Raw genomic sequence first — 16,490 nt, 5'->3', positions numbered from 1 at the left:
AAATTCCAAGCCTGTGATATAAGGGGACAGAAAATAGGGCAGAGTCTAAATTGGAGGTCAACTGACTTCTCACTGCGGATCAAGGCCGCTTTGTGATAGGATATCCATGCAGATAGACCAACCGCGCTGAGCGGATGGATCCCGGGTAGCCATCTCGTGTAGCCAACATACCGCCTTTTGTATATCCGTTAAGAGCCCGGCGGCTCCAATGATGCCCGACTTGGTACGCATGAGCAGTTCAACCAGGATAATAGTAGTTGACTGCATGACATAATGCAGGACACACCACCATGGGAAAGTCTCATATAGCAAACATGCGTCCAAATTCTCAGGGAGAAGAGATATCATTCCGCGAGCTGCTTCCACGCATGTAGACGCCATTGTATAGCAGAGAGGTCCTGGTGACTCTGACTCGGGAGGTTGGTAGGCGAGACGGCGGAGGCAAAGCTGTGTGATAACGAGTTTCGTGGTGTAGAAGTGGAAGGCGAGACTGACACGTTGGCGGGAAAACGGATGGTTTGAATCGAGTTGTGCGAATTGGAACTGTGTTGGCAAATGAGAGAGCCAGTTGTCAGCACTGTTGTTGAAGATAGAAATTGTATTTTCCATCTCCGGCCAGGATCGCCGCGTCGCTCTGGGAGCATAGAGGGTCTCAATGGCTTCCCTCATGAGAAATGCCAAGTCAACCGCATATAAGAAGTATAGTGAAATATTTGGAGTGACGTTTTCTGCTTTAATTGGGCTCGCTTGGGCGGTTTGTTTGCCTTTTCCAGATGCAAAATTCGACGACGGAAAAGGGTCCACGGGGCTTTCGATTTGTCCAGGTAAATTGCCACAAGAGAGGAGAGACCTCATCAGTTCTTGTCGCATGCCAAAGTCAGTTATGATTTTTCTGACCTCTTCATCCCCAAAGTCTTCTTCACGAAAGGGGACAGGTCGGGGGGTTGTACAGAAACCACCGCCATAGGTGGGGGGGCGGCCGATCATCACACACAGCAATGTATCCAACATGAACAACGCCCACCACACACGATATCGAGTCTCTCTCGAGACATGGGCAACATCAGAACTCTCGCTACGAAGGTTCAGACCCATGGCTATCGCTGATCGAATTGAGATGCCAATCATCCGCCAAGACCTGGATGCAAAAGACACGAGTTAGAAGGCAACGTAAATATGACAAGATGATGGGCGGAAAACATAATACCTGTTAGCTTGCCCATTGGCAAGAAGGTAAAAAGCAGTCAGGCCCTCCACCTGTACCTGTTGGAGATTTGGATGGTCCAGTAAAGCAACGTCACCCAAGCTCAATCGCCATGCTCGAGCAAAATACACCAAATGATCACCAATATCTTCTTGGGACTGACTGTTGGCTAAGGTTGAGTGTTTCGCCGCGATGGCAAACACCAAGTTCAGCACCGCCAGCCACCGCTTGCCGGGACGCGAGGTCGGATTCGAATAGAATGATTTGTATTGGCTCAGAAAAACTGTCTTACCAATAATGGGGAAGGCAGGGTGAACCATCTGGATGTAAGAGTCGACGAGCTTGTCTGCAATGTGTTGGGGTGGTCTTTCCAGCACGTTGACACCCCTGAGACGGAATAGCTCAATGTCTTCTTGAAAGTAGTTGAGGGATGAAACCGAAGTTCTATTGGCGGTTTCTGTGATGGGTGTTGTGATTTTCTGGTCGAGATCGCGCTTGAGTCTATAAAGCCATGTCATTTCTGAGTGCTCTCCCACAAAACCAAGTGCTTGGTTTTCATCGCGATTGAAATCCTCTTCGGTATGATCGGTGACAGCCAGTGGGTGGCTGATACCGACCATAGCTTCGGAGCTCGACGGCTGGTCATGGTTTGGAGCGTAAGTACGGAGTATTGATGGGGGGAAACGGGGGAATTCAGAAAGGATGAGATGAGTAGATAGTGTGGACTCACTCCGACTAATTGTCCCCCCAAGGATTGATCAACATATTGGGCTGACCACGAGTCTAATCTCGAGTACGCCGCACGTAGAAGAGCTTCATATTTTTGAATTTGCGCCTTTAAATCACCCATATCCCTACAGACCTTGAATTAGAGAACAGATCTGATGTCCATGGCGTGTGAACACACTTCTCAAGCTTGTCCTTTTTTCGATCGCTATAAAAACATTTTATCCCAGCATCCTCGCAACGTTTGCAAGTGGGTTGATGGCCACTGCATTTAGCCTTTTGCTCACGGCAATTTTGGCAAGCTCGACTAGTTCGGCCAGAGGTAGTCGGGGTTGCAGCTTGGGCGGAGCGGGGGATTGGAACCTTCGGATTCTGAGGCCATTCTCCCGGGTTGGGGCTCACCAGGCCTTCGCGGCCAGGGATTAGGTTAGTATTGGCTGAAAACTCGACGTGAAGTGGCTGGGTAAGTCCGGGAACCACCCAGTCGTAAGAGAACGATGACAATTCATTGCCTGGGACATCCGAATGCTGATCTTTCTTAGGCAGAGGGGGGGGCCGGTCACTCATGTTTGTGTGTACCGATGTTTCACGACAGCGTAAAACAGTGGATAAAAAGTCCCTTTGAGCTAATTAGCCCTATCAGGGTGCTGATAATCAAACAGAACCCGTTCCTTTTGCGCCTAATTTTCCACCTTAGGGTGCTTTGGATATGCATGGGAGAAATTAACACACAAAAGTAGCCAGAACGGCCTGCAAATCCCGAAGTGAGTTCGAACTGCAAATCCCGAAGTGGGTTCGACCCATGAAATGCTGAGCTGTGGTATGCTGGATCTGAGAGCCGCGTGAATTTGCCACTGAAGCATACCAGCCAGTTACCACCAATGAGAACGGGGCACCATGTGAATTTGGCACCAGGGCCGAGCAGCAACAGACCAACGTTTACTCAGTGTTACAGAGAGAAGTACCATATCAAAGCTGTATTTGGCACTGGAGTGTCAGGTATGTTTGGAGGTATTGGGCAGCGGGCTGCAGGTGAGAGTTAGCGTCTTGTCTTTCCTCTAATGGTGCAAGAATCGTAATAAAACTGCCGTCATCTTGCACGATTTGAATCAAGGAACCTGGCAAGGTACGTCCTCGTTACATGAGTAGGGATGTGGGAATGGCGAAGCGATATACACTTCTGCTTGGCGCCAATGAAAAATTTCGAAGTTGTGTAAAGTGCGTCGTAAATGATTCGATTATTCTCAGTATGAGAAGAGTCTTCTTAACGAGCATATGCTGATGGCATGGGCGTGAGTGTTACCAATCCTTATCAAACAATGAGGCCAGCCGTAGGACCCTTTGGATCGGTAATCAACATCCGAGCCAGTCATTGCAAGCCAAGCCGTGCCTTTCCCTTGCCTTTACAACCCACCCCTCAAAATGCCAAAAATTGTCAATCCTCAGCAGCTTCGGTTTCGAAATTTCTGTTTAAAATTGCTTCTTTCTCTTGAGACGAACTGTCCTCAATCTCCCTTCCACGCCTTCATCTGCAAGACAGGTAGATCCAGTTTCCCTAGGGGATACCTCCACATTGGGACCTATCAACAACAAGCCCCTGAAGACGAGACTGGATCTGGGTTCGGATAAGCGGGTGGCTTCAAGCCCTAATAGGCAGCGAGTATACTCCCAGACTGCACGTTTCTGCTAATACAGGCTGGTAGTCTTGAACTCAGGTCCTGGGCCACACATTCTGCCTCCAGAAACATTGGAAATGGCTTATATCCAGCTGACGTAATATCCAGCTGGGCATTGATGCTAAGCCATGATAACTGTCATCTGGAAGATAGATGAACAAGATTCGATGATGGGCAACGGGTGGTAGTCAACGATGAGAAGGGACCCTTCGGTAAGTGAGTTATCCTGCATCAAGGTGTGCTACAGTCCATCCAAAATCCGGGACATCATTGAAGATGCTCCATTTCAAGTTCTTTAATGAGCCCTGAAATTGAAAAGACTGTGGACCGCACAAAGAAAGGCGAGGCTTCTCGACCCGACATGAAGCTGACACGAAGCCGACCGAAGCCAAGGATATACGACCAATACCTGTGACCCATCCCATCACCAACCCCACGATAAAAGCGAATAAGACAGCAAATTTCTGCAGCATGGTGCTGGTGGCCATGATCGTGAAGCTGGCCCAGTCTATCATAGAAGCCCTCCAACAATCCGTCGAGGCGAGATAAATCGCAACCACGCACCGTCCATCCCTCAGCCATGCGCGCTAGCTTCAAATTGCACCGCCAGAACACGACTTGCAACAAATGATGAAAAGACCACAGACGGGCCAAGTGACCAGCCAAGCTCCTCGGGAGAAAAGTCTGGAGGAAGCCTGCAAGGCAGAGGGGTTGAGCATCGGGCCTTGCATAGTTCGCAAGAGGTCAAAGGATACTGGTCGGATTTCAGTGACCTTTCACGGGCCTTGGAAATTACGGGCGTTCTCGGGAATTGTTCTACAATGTCAGACATGCCCCGGACAACACTAGATCGGTTCCTTAGATCTGGGAGAAGAATTGAGCTTTCAGATCAACACTCCTGACTCCTAGGATTCATTCTTTCCACAATGAGCCAGCATATTTGGGCTGTTGACGCCAGATGATGCTGTGGCATGTATGTGGTGTTCTCAAAATGTCGTCCATATCCCCGGGTTTCAGGCTCTCATGGAGTTCGGTTCATTTCAAGTCCATCAGAACGACCAAGAACAAAGAAGCAAGAACCTTTGGCCGGTACCTTTTCAGAGCTTGATTGTATTGAGGCCGTCAAAGTCATGTAGGGATGGCACATGATCACTTGCCCTATGGTGCTTTGTGTCGACTGCCCAAGATTCTCTCAAAAACAATAAGGTAGGAGCTGTCTGTGTGGCCAGGAGTGAATGAAGGCTAGCCAGGCGCAGGTTTCTGCGTGTCCGATGAAGGACAGTATTACAGACACTTGTTATTCTGGTCGTGCCCATATCAATTCATGAGTCATCAATATTGCGACTCTTTATGGGAGCGTGGCTGGCTGGTCAGACTAAGCACATCAATGGCGCCAGGTTTTCAGGAGGAAAGAAAGTTTGGGCAATCCCCCAAATTTCTAACTCGAAGCTTCTGAAACAAATACATCGCTCTGTGCAATGCTCAGGTAGGTGGCAAAATCGTGCTGAGCATGAAAGGGACCGGGAGGAATGCGCCGGAAAATACTTCCGTACACGCGCCTATGGAAAGGACCTGCACGCCGCCCCCAGTTCACCAGATCGGCGTTGCTCCATTTCTGGCATCAGAAAAGAGCCAAGAGCCAAGAGTAGGTAGAGTTTGTATTCATATTTTTGAGAAGTTAGGAATTGCGACCGTTCAACCGCAAAATGTCTTGAAAATGGATGAGTAGCCTGAATAAACGACTGTTATATGCTTCTGCTCTGGTGATGAAGCGCATTCAAAACCCACGCAGGAAAGAGAAGTAATAAAACAGGGTTAAAACTGACTTATGGGGAGCATAATTAACAATTGACATCCGCGTGGCCGAGTGGTTAACACTCCCACCAGCTGGCACTATACGTGACCAAACAAGTTACCCCATGGGACTTGAATTGTGTTGTCAATTAGTACCGGGAAACATCAGCTCAGAGCAGACCCCTCCAAAGTGACCAACAAAGACAAAAGAGGAGTGCCTCTGGGTTAGATATATATATATATATATATTTTTCTATCATTATTTTTAAATACATTGTCTATTCGCTGAGAATGAATATACAGTCAGTTTTATCTCAAATAAACTGTGGATTGCACTAGAATAACCAGTGATTTTGTGAGTGAACTCATGAGTGATGCAAATAAGGCCATTCACGAGGTCTTCTAAGTACTCGGTGAGATTAGGCACAATCGATACATCCCAACTTAGATCCAGCTTGCGTCACAATTCAAAGCCCAGTCCAAGAACTTTGTTTCTCGATTTTGTGTGTAACTGATGATATCAATGTATTGGCGTCCTGTCGTAGCTCGACAAGATAATTTCGGGCCTTCACTACCCATGAGCCCTGGGTCGATTCCCACTCACTGAATGCATACTTATCCAAACAGATTTCAACGTCTTGGCTTTCTCCTGGGCTCAACATCACTCCACTGAATTTCTTCAAAATGCCATTCACATAAATCTGTACCACCTCTCTTCCAGCGACGGACCCAATATTAGTTACCGTTGTTGTAAGGGTCATTTCAACTGGCGAAGTACCAGATAGTCCCTTAAGAACCAGTTCGGTAAACTTGAACTTGGTATAGGAGAGTCCAAATCCGAAACAAAACAGCGGTGCAGGCTTTTTGCGAGCACGATATCCCATCTCAAGGCCCTCTTCATAACAAATTTTCATCTCATGATCCGTAGGAAAGTTACCAAAGGATGGTGAATCTTCGATGCGCCGGGGAAATGTGACAGGGAGTTTGCCCGAAGGACTCAAATCACCGCTTATGATATCCGCCAGCGCATTTCCCACCTCCTGACCCGCGTACCAGCATTGGAGAATCGCATCTACGTCTTCAATCCACGGCATGGCAATAGGTGACCCAGTCTGGTTAACCAGTACTGATTTTGGTGCTGCGCCGGCAACCACGCGGATCAGTTCATCCTGCAGAGGAGACAGCGACATTGACAAACGGTCAAATGATTCGGACTCAAATTCTTTATTGTTTGCAGTGAAAATGATGGAAATGTCGCTTTCAACCGCAAGTTGCAACATGTCTTCTCCAATGGGACTATCGAGATTCTCGTAGAATCCAACCCGGGTAGCTTGAGGCGTTATCTTGAAAATTGGTGACGGGATCGGAGCTGTGGTTGAGAGGGTATCGACTGTGACGTGATACTCTTGACCAGATACCATTTTGAGATTGGCTCTTACTTCATAATCTCCCGGTTGCATAACATATTCAACTCGGCAATCCTTGAAACCATCGTGCTTCAGAAGAATTTCACCATCCACGCGAAGGATACTCTCTCCACATGCGGTCACGCCAAATGCGTGGATCCCTGTTGTTTTAGGCCGAATAACGAAGCTCATCTGGCTGCAGTGCTTCGAAGTGAGCTCGGAGATACGAGACTCAATCACCAGAGTCTGTGTGGCTTCCAGGACCTCATGGTGTACTTGATTCTCTCCGATTGTCCATCCATTATACCAGTAGCAGTCCACGCCGGGCTTCCCATCACTTTCGGTTGTCATCAATGATAGTGGAGCGGATGGGATCTTCTTGAAGATAGGCACTCCGGCATGGTATTTGATATTATCCTTGCCAAATCTCTCTTGTAGTGCCTGTAAAGGAGTAACCACGTATGAAGGGGTCAGCGATGCGCTGCCACCTCCATGGATGATTGGCATGGTTGCTGGAGACCCAAAAATTGCAATTCTTGGGTTTGTGCATGGAAAGATTGGAAGTGTTTTTGTTTTGTTTTTGAGAAGAACGATTCCCTCATTGGCAATCTGCCGAAGAAGTGCGGCTGTCTCTTCGTCTCTGGGGATATCTTTCTCTGAACCAGCATCAGCCTTGCTGCTCACCTTTGATGCCAGACTGATTACATCCTTTGCCAAAGAGTCAATCTGAGATTCGGAAATTTGACCACTGCTGACAGCTTTCAAGAGATGATTACCTCGGAATCGAGCAGGTCCGGGCAGTTCAAGAGCGACACCTGCCAGCACCGAGGGTACTGTTGAATAGACGCCCTCAAAATCGGATACTATTGCGCCCTTGAAGCCCCACTCTTTTCGGAGCAAATTCTGCAGCAGTGTTTCATTTTCTGACATGAACACCCCATTCACGAGGTTATACCTATCAAAAATTTCAGTACCCTGAAGCGATCGATGTTGAGTCCGGTATACTGACGAGGTCATAATCGCCCAAGGAGTCGAATCCTTCAACAAAACCTGGAAGGCATACGCATAAAGCTCTCGCAGTGTCTTTTCTTCAACAATCGTGTTGGAAATTTTCCGATTGGTTTCGCATTCATTGCCGACGAAATGCTTAGGGCATGCTGAGACACCCTGCGATTGAACTCCATTCACAAAGGCAGCTCCTAACAATCCAGAAAGTGTTGGATCTTCGGAGTATGCTTCGAAATTCCTTCCTCCTTCAAACCGCCATCAGTGTTAATTTCTGTACTCGCCATTGGAGCACGAAGGCCTGCTTACCCAAAGGCGACCGATGCAAATTCACAGTGGGTCCAAGAAGAAGACCAACATTCTTCGCATTACATTCTGTTCCAATCACCTTGCCCATTCTGAGGGCTAGATCGGTGTTAAATGTGGATCCCACGCAAGCCGCGCAAGGAAAACATGTCGCTTTGCTTGACGCGTGAATGGACTCTCCACGAACGCCGTTTGGACCATCACTATACTAAACAATTCATTAGCATCCGGGGTTCGTAACACTCCAAGTATGAAATATGCTCACCTTAATCGGCTTGATGCCGTGGTCTGGCAAGCTAGCGGTGTGCCAATAGGATGCACCCGCCAATAAGGAAACCTTTTCCTCGAGAGAAAGCGACCGGACTAGTGATTCAACAGACATGGTTTCTTTGATCTACAATCAATACGGATTAGTAACGAACGAGGAGAACATTTGCGGCCTTTTAATTGGATGCCTGTCCACGCCACTCGAGGACATACGCATACTAGGGATATTCGGGTAATCCGACTGTCCACTGTCCACTGTCCACTCCGCCCTTTGCCAATGTGGGGACGGCAGTCGTAGACCCCGGAGTTTCCCCAGATTTTTGATATGCGTGCAAGGCGTTCGATCCATTTAAGGTCGCCTGGTGTCCATTCTATCAAGGACCAGGACTATCCACATATTCACCAAAGTTGTTGTTAATCATGACCGATCTTAAGTCATCCTCTGCCCATCTCGAGTTTGAGTGGGAGGAGCCCCGGTTCCTGCAAGCAGATAAGGAATTGAGTATTACTGATACTTTCAAGACGCATTGGAGAGCATTGTTGATATGTAAGATCTGATACATCTATTTTGCTCACGCCATAGCTTACATTGTACTCAGGTAGTCTCTCCTTCAGCGCGGGTACGATGTTCGGCTACGACACGATTGTTAACGGTGCTTCGATTTCTATGCCGGCGTTCATGATGTACTTCGGTGCTGAAGATGCATCCGGATTATACCTTCCATCATTGTGGACTGCATTGTGGACATCCATGTCTTCCCTCGCCCAGGCACTCTCGGCTACCGGCACAGGCTTCCTGGCTGATCGCATTGGTCGCAAATGGACCGGCATCATTGCAGGTGTCATTGCCGTGGCAGGTGCATCGGTACAATATACTGCTCACACACGGAGCTCGCTACTTGGAGGCAAGATTGTTGGAGGACTTGGCATTGGCATGGCTATGTCCACTGGCATGACTTATGCCTCGGAGGTCGTTCCTCCAACGCTTGTCCCTGCTGTTCAGCAAACATTCGTTGTATTTATCCTTATCATGCAAGCTTTGGCGATGGGTATTATCCGAATTTTTGTCACCGACTTGACCGAGAAGGCATTTCGTACGGTGTTCGCCATTCAATGGGGCGTGGCCGGCCTTGTCATCGTTGCGTTTGCGATCGCACCAGAGTACGTATTTCATATCCTATGTTGGTCGGTCATCACTAATTATTCCAAGGTCCCCTGTCTATTGCATTATCAATAAGAACGAAGAGGGTGCAAAGAAGATGTTTCAATGGCTCTACCGCGACGATGCGGATCGTGAGGAGCGCTACAATCACTTGGTGAAGACCATTGAGGAGGAAAACGCACAGCGCGAGGCAAACCAATCAAGCTACATCGAATGTTTCCAGGGAGTTGACTTGAAGAGAACAATCACCATGATGTTCCTCTTCGGTCTTGTCAATTTAGGCGGTGGACCTTTCCTCACTCAGTCGATCTACTTCCTCATCTCCGTCGGTCTTCCCACAGTTCACGTCTTCGATATCTCTATTGGCGGCTTCGGGCTTGCCATCTTCCTCATCATCGGCGGTGGAATTATTCTCAAGAAGGTGCGGCGCAGAAACATTTTGCTCTGGGGATGCGTTATCAACCTGCTCTTCAATTTGATCGTGGGTTGTCTGTATTGGGCCAACGGAACCGGTCCCAAGTGGGCCATTGCAATCTTCATGTAAGCACTACATCGACTAGAGTTTGGATACTCTATGCTAACTTATAAACAGGAATGTCCTCATCTCCTTGCAGGCTTGTCTCATGCAAAGCCCCGGCTGGTCTATTGCAGCTGAGATCTCCAGTTACCGACTGCGCGCTAAGTCCATGTCACTTGGAATCATGTCTCAGACATTCACAACGTGGCTCATCACATTTGTGGTGCCGTACATGTATAACGTTGACTCTGGCAATCTGGGTGCCCGGACTGGTTTAGTCTTTGCTGGTGCCACAGTGTTGCTTATCTGGGGCGTATGGTCCTTGGTTCCAGATACTACTGGACTGTCAACTGAAGATATTGACAACCTTTATGAAGCAAAGGTGCCTGCCAGAAAGTTTGCAACTCATAAGCTGGCTATAACAGGTCCGGATGAAGCTTGATTGATTACCAGCTACTCTGTATTTAATGTTGCACTTCAAATGAAATCCAGCGATTGGATTTTTGTCCTCTACTCAAGTATTCAAACCAAGGGATATTTGTAACATTTGGAAGAATTCAGGGGTAAAAATTACTAGCGGAGTGGATGAAACTAGCTATGAACTTCGTTCTTGCGAGTCGTAGAAGCCTGTCCCCGATGACATAAAAGCAAGGCCAAATTAAGCGACGCGTTCCACGGCGTCATTTTGCTAATCACATCTGCTGCAGCAAACATAATTAAGTTGGGTTGAGAAATATTCTCCTTGTAACTTGATGGTTGATCTGAAGCACAAGTTAAAACCTGCTTTACAACAGCAAAAAATCCATCTGACTCCCCAAACTCTGCAATCTTGTCTCTAAGAAAGCCAGCTTGTGTCGCATCTGCACAGCTAACAAGTGTCCAGACGAAAATCTCGCCAAGAAAGCAGGCGATTAACTCAGGCGGTTCTATCATTCGTGGATTCGATCCGCTAGTGGGCAAGGAAGGCTGTACCCCTAGATCTCGAATAATCCCCAGACAATGTAGGAGTATTGATCCAATATCCTCGGGGTGCTCTTTCAGGATTACATGCATCACATTAATTGCAGGGCAGATCTCGGATGCTCCGGACTTTCCAATTGCATTTTGAAGGTCGAGAATAGGGACATGAAGAGTGAGACGACCGAGGCGAAGATGGGCTTGAGAATTTTTGTGGAAATGCCTTGATGTTGCATATACAGCCACGTCTGGGGCAGGTACTAATGCGTAGGCTTGTTCCCAAGCGTTTAACATTTCTAGAAAACGATTGGTTAGAAGTAGATTGTAAACCAGCGACATGAGAATGACTAACTTGAAAGAATTTCCTTGCGTTTCGCGAGTGCTCTGCACACTTCTTGTTCCGGGGGTGATAATGTAGATCCTCTTTGTCGGCTTGACAGGTATCTTGTCGCCAGATAGTCATAGTGTGGTTTTATTTCAGGCCCCATCGAATATGTGGGGGAGTGTGCTTCTTTTGCACCTGGTATCTGCCATATCCCTGTATCAAGAGTTGCCTCGGATACCATAGAAATCTGCTCAGACAGTTCAAATATATGTACCAGGATATTAGTAAGAACAAGATGTCGAGTCCAAGAATTGAGACCTATCGAAGATGATATAGAGGTCTGCCGAAGGATTTCATCGGAAGAGGTGCTGTAAGAAGTACTTCCAGGACTTATAGGCCCCAGAAAAGGGCTCACGGCAGAAGCGAAGGTTCTTGCAGGTGGAACAGATGCAGAGCCAAGTAAGGATTTCCAACGATTGACAGTTGCAGCATTCCAGAATTCCTCATCACAGGGACACTCCATTGTCATAGATTCTGCCAGGCTTATTGAGGCCGGTAGGTACAGCAAACATGGGAACATACAGTCGAGACTGTAAATAACCCACAGCAGCCTCTTTCTGGACTCTTTCAAAATCCATGTTTGCCACTGGCCTTCAAAGGTCGTGCCGAATCTCTTGACATCTTCTCTTGCAAAGCTGCATTCGCTATTACGGATTTGGCGACAGTAAGTGACCACTGCGGCGCGAATGCTCTCAGAGAGCTCAAACAATCGTTTGTTGCCGCACCAGAGGCCTGCGTAGCAGAGAAGTGCCAGGGCATAGACAAACATAGGGTCTCTCATAAGCTTGTTATTCATCTCGAGGACAATCTGTGAGCCCAGCCTTGCCATGTCGATGAGTACAATTGAGAAACGGCAGGTGTGTCGTTCTCGGCTGTATATAGCTCCAATGGCAATTATTGCGGCTAGAAGGGGATCAGGCAAACTATCACACGACTGCAAAGATGGGCGATGTATGACAGGCATCTGGTGTTCGAAACAAGTGAAAAACAGTCTTATAAAAATATTCGTGGTCTTCAGGTCTGGGAAATGAAGTGAGTGGAAGTTGAATCCCCTTCTTGCTGGTTCCAGAAGGAAGGCGATGACCTTTTGGTACCGCTGGTTTGATATATCAAATTGAGTCTCATGATTACATCTCAATGGATGGTTTTGAGGCAGTTCAATGGGCTTAGCGGCGGTGATCGGTTGAGACCCAGGATCCCATCTGTAGGGCCATTTGTCTTCTTCGGAGGCTTCATTCGGAGGTGATGCTGGTCGACCCATTATTCCACCCCGGCCATCGGAGCCATTGGCGCTTCGATTATTGAGATCTGAGGTTGCTTGATCTGTATCTATATCCATGGCGAGAAGTGGTGCGGCATTGAAGGGCGGCATTGATCCCGATTCCAGTAGTACCGACATGATATCTTCATCAAAGCGCATATCCTCAAATAGACACGGCTCCCGTATCCATCGAAGCAAATCATCGTCGAATGTGGTATCTGGGGATTGGTTCGTCCAATGGAGAATGGGCTCGGTCTGAACCGGAGCTGTGAGCCCTAGGGACTGATCCCTGTCCATGTTTAATGCATGCAAAGACCTCAAGTCATTACCATCCTCATGTTGCACATCGGTTTCCAGAAGGGACCTAACCTTTAGAGGACTCAAAGTAATTGAACCATCGTCATTACATGTTTCGGCCAGTGGAGTCTCATGTAACGAATCCGAAGTTTGTGGAGAGTCCACCACCTCTCTTGGCGATTCAGTCCCCCTCTGGAGCGTCGTGGTTGCGCCAGGTGACCGCGTCTTGTGGATAGCCTCATGGCGCTGGCGTGCATCGCTTCTAGTGAATTCTTTCCCACAAACATGGCAACGATGCAATTTTTGTTGTTTATCTACATTAAACTTTGATAAGCATGTATAGCAGTAATATATGCACTAAGTACTGACGGATTCGAGCATGACGATAAACGTTTTCTCGACGAGAAAACTTCTTGGGGCAAAATTCGCATCGAAACCGAGTCGCCTCTTGGGTGGAGGCAGACATGGGGGAAAACCGTGTGTGGACAGTGGACAGTGTCCACAAGCATTTATAAAGAAAGTTGAAAATGTGGGGTGAATGCTGAGGTCATGTGAGACTTTTGTAGGCGAAATGTACTCCTTACTGTACGTCAAGTGACCCACCATTTGTCGGGGTAAAACGTGCCGGTCGGAATATCCGAGAGCCAGAGCTTCAACCCCGGATTACCTATATGAGCTCCAAAGGGTCACCGGAATCTAAATTCTTCTTTGAACTTAACTCCAAACAAAAATGGCTTCCCCTGCTTGGACACAAACGCCACCATGGATCTGGCTGCCAACACACAGTGAGGACGAGAGCCAACCCGGCCGGTATTTCCTTTTTCGGAAAAGCTTCCAATGGACTCGACCGTACGGACTCCATGAGTTTCCAGTTCATGTTTCTGCCGATAGTCGGTATCGGCTCTTTGTAAATGGCCAGCGTGTCAGCTTTGGCCCTTGCAAGAGCTATCCGCAACGTTGGTACTATGAGACAGTCGACATTCTACCTTATCTCACAGAAGGAGAAAATGTCATTAGTGCGCGCGTTTTGCGGTACTCTTGTGTTAACACTGGTTCTTCGTCGATAATGAGCACTGAATTGCCCGGTTTAATGGTGCATGCTGAAATTGAGGTTAGTACCAAAGGCCCCCAAGGGTCAACGGGTATAAACATAGTAACAGTACACTGACATGTCAGTAGGGACTATCCATTTCTACGGATATTTCATGGAAGTGCTTACAAGAAACTTCCCGCAAGATTATCCCTCACTCAAATTGGAACTATCTTTTGGGTCCACCATTCATGTCAAATAATGAAAGAGTAGCAGAAGCCAAAGCACTTTCTGGTTGGAAGCAAGCGGCGTTCGATGACACCACCTGGCAGGACGCCGTCTTTCAATTCCGCCCCGTGAAAATGCTTCCAATCCAACGTCCTTGGAAATTGGAGCCACGTCCTATTCCAGAGCTCCCAGAGATTCTGGGAAGATTTGATAGAGTAGTTAAATGCGAAGGATCCACCACACACACGCAGTGGAGCAGCTTCATCAAAGGAGAGGAGGAGTTGATTATACCTGCCGGACAGACTGTCACCGTCGACATTGAATGCGCATCTTTGACTACAGCATTTGTCAACTTTCAATGTGGCGAAGGAATGGGATCAATTATCACATTCCTGTATTCCGAGTGCTATGAGAAAGACCTCGGTATTGAGATTGCGCCTTTCCCCATGCCAAGAACGAAATTGCTTAGATCCGATTCTAATGGCCGGCTATATGGAGTGAAAGATATCTATACAGCGGCCGATGGCCAAAAAGAGCAAACATTCGAACCATTCTGGTTCCGAGCATTCCGCTATGTTCAACTGCATATCAAGACATCATCCCAACCCCTCACACTCAAAGGGTTCACTCTCCGCGAGACCTCCTATCCTCTCGATATCTCGACTAAAATTCAGGCTGGGTCAGAACTCAAGAAAATTTGGGATGTCAGCCTACGGACTCTCCAAAATTGTCGACATGAGACATACGAAGATTGCCCTTTCTATGAGCAAAATCAGTTTATATCTGATGCCCGCCTCCAAATGCTTTTCACATATCAATTGTCATCGGATGATCGACTTGCCAGAAAAACTTTGGAAGAATTTCATGCCAGTAAGAATCCTGATGGGTTGCTTAAGGCGCAATTCCCGGCCGGTTTCAACAGTAAACAGATTCCTCAGTTCTCATTATACTGGGTTGCAATGGTCTGGGATCACATGAGATACTTCGCGGACAAAAAGCTTGTGCGCCGGTACTTGAGCACTATCGATGGAATCCTTAACCACTTCGACGAGCGAATTAATGGCCTCGGGCTGGTTGGTCGGTTTGATGACGATACATGGCCCTTCATCGACTGGGTCAGCCAATGGTCGGTCCCAGGGAAGATCTTCCAATCGTGCATGCCGCAATCATACACCACCACAGGCGCAGCAACTCTTAACAGCCTTATGTATATTGTTGCTTTGATGCAGGCAGCGGAGCTATGCAATTTCATGGGAAGGTCAGATACTGCCTTCGAGTATTCCACCCGAGCACAAGCCCTCCGAGACGCTGTGAATACGCATTGCTTTGACGACGACCTGTACCTGGATGGTCCTTCGACAAAAGAATACAGCCAACATAGTCAAGTCTTTGCTGTGCTCTCAGAAACGGTCACTGGTCCAGCAGCTCGAGAATTGATGGTGCGCACAATGCAAGATTCCTCAATGGTGAAATGCTCCAGTGCTCTGCAATTTTACGTGTTCCGGGCTGTGGAGAAAGTTGGTCTCTACAACGCGATGTTCCCCACTTTGCTAGACCCATGGAGACGCATGCTTGCTCATGACTTAACAACATGGGCTGAGTTTGAGGAAAATCCTCGAAGTGACTGTCATGGGTGGAGTGCTTGTCCAGTCAACGAAATCATCACCAAGCTGTATGGTGTCGAGCCAGCTATGCCAGGCTTCAAACTTCTACGTATCGAGCCACGAATGGACCTTCTCACGACAGGAGAGGGTACTTTTGTTACTCCTGCAGGGAAAATCAAGTTAAAGTGGGCTGACGATGGAAACCTGGAGGTCAAGCTTTCTACCAATATTGAGGCAGAGGTCGTGTTTGGGGGCTCAGTTTACATTGTCTCATTTGTGGCTGGAAAGACGGTCAGTTTTCTCAAGGAGACGGAGTCAATGGTCATCATTTGAAACTCATGCATGTGCATTTGAAGACATGCAAGGGCAACCTCAATGGAAAACATATATACTGTGTTGCGTAGACGTCCAAAAAGAATGTATAGAATGCGCAACATGCAATATTGAAATACAGGGACATCTGGACTTTGTACATGTAGCTGAATCTATACAAATATAGTACCATATGTATTGATTTCTCTCGAGGTTTATCTATCGACATGTAAAAATATTTGAAATATTGAGATTCCGTTGCCGTCATACATTGTGATATGTGGCCTGAGGCACCAAACCCCCACGTGAGCTGCCCGGTGATCTTATCGCGCAAGCTGGATCCGCATAATCCC

At 47.6% G+C, this 16,490-nt stretch overlaps 5 protein-coding genes across 5 annotated transcripts; 2 read left to right on the top strand and 3 right to left on the bottom strand.

Annotated features, from left to right (window-relative positions):
• Positions 1 to 69: 69 nt before the first annotated feature.
• N7520_010897 (putative C6 transcription factor) lies at positions 70 to 2,497 on the bottom strand (the record flags this gene model as incomplete). The annotated part of the gene is made up of 4 exons (XM_057144830.1): positions 70 to 1,138; positions 1,208 to 1,842; positions 1,935 to 2,058; positions 2,112 to 2,497. 4 exons carry the CDS (start codon positions 2,495 to 2,497, stop codon positions 70 to 72), a joined length of 2,214 nt encoding a protein of 737 aa, XP_056990584.1.
• A 3,474-nt stretch (positions 2,498 to 5,971) lies between these two features.
• Positions 5,972 to 8,208, bottom strand: N7520_010896 (beta-glucosidase; the record flags this gene model as incomplete). Its single annotated transcript, XM_057144829.1, has 3 exons — positions 5,972 to 5,984; positions 6,016 to 8,059; positions 8,121 to 8,208. 3 exons carry the CDS (start codon positions 8,206 to 8,208, stop codon positions 5,972 to 5,974), a joined length of 2,145 nt encoding a protein of 714 aa, XP_056990583.1.
• Positions 8,209 to 8,804: 596 nt separating this feature from the next.
• On the top strand, positions 8,805 to 10,505 carry N7520_010895 (uncharacterized protein; the record flags this gene model as incomplete). The annotated part of the gene is made up of 4 exons (XM_057144828.1): positions 8,805 to 8,931; positions 8,984 to 9,545; positions 9,595 to 10,086; positions 10,139 to 10,505. The coding sequence occupies 4 exons, from the start codon at positions 8,805 to 8,807 to the stop codon at positions 10,503 to 10,505; spliced, it is 1,548 nt and encodes a 515-aa protein (XP_056990582.1).
• Positions 10,506 to 11,367: 862 nt separating this feature from the next.
• On the bottom strand, positions 11,368 to 12,963 carry N7520_010894 (uncharacterized protein; the record flags this gene model as incomplete). The annotated part of the gene is made up of 1 exon (XM_057144827.1): positions 11,368 to 12,963. One exon carries the CDS (start codon positions 12,961 to 12,963, stop codon positions 11,368 to 11,370), a length of 1,596 nt encoding a protein of 531 aa, XP_056990581.1.
• Positions 12,964 to 13,693: 730 nt separating this feature from the next.
• Positions 13,694 to 16,158, top strand: N7520_010893 (uncharacterized protein; the record flags this gene model as incomplete). Its single annotated transcript, XM_057144826.1, has 2 exons — positions 13,694 to 14,074; positions 14,143 to 16,158. The coding sequence occupies 2 exons, from the start codon at positions 13,694 to 13,696 to the stop codon at positions 16,156 to 16,158; spliced, it is 2,397 nt and encodes a 798-aa protein (XP_056990580.1).
• Between the last annotated feature and the right edge of the window lie 332 nt (positions 16,159 to 16,490).

Source organism: Penicillium odoratum (genome assembly GCF_028828045.1).
Source record: "Penicillium odoratum strain IBT 22623 chromosome Unknown utg000008l_segment0_segment0, whole genome shotgun sequence".
NCBI classification, from domain to species: domain Eukaryota; kingdom Fungi; phylum Ascomycota; class Eurotiomycetes; order Eurotiales; family Aspergillaceae; genus Penicillium; species Penicillium odoratum.
The sequence above is the reverse complement of the archived record's forward strand: the minus strand, read 5'-3'. Positions and strand labels throughout refer to the sequence as shown.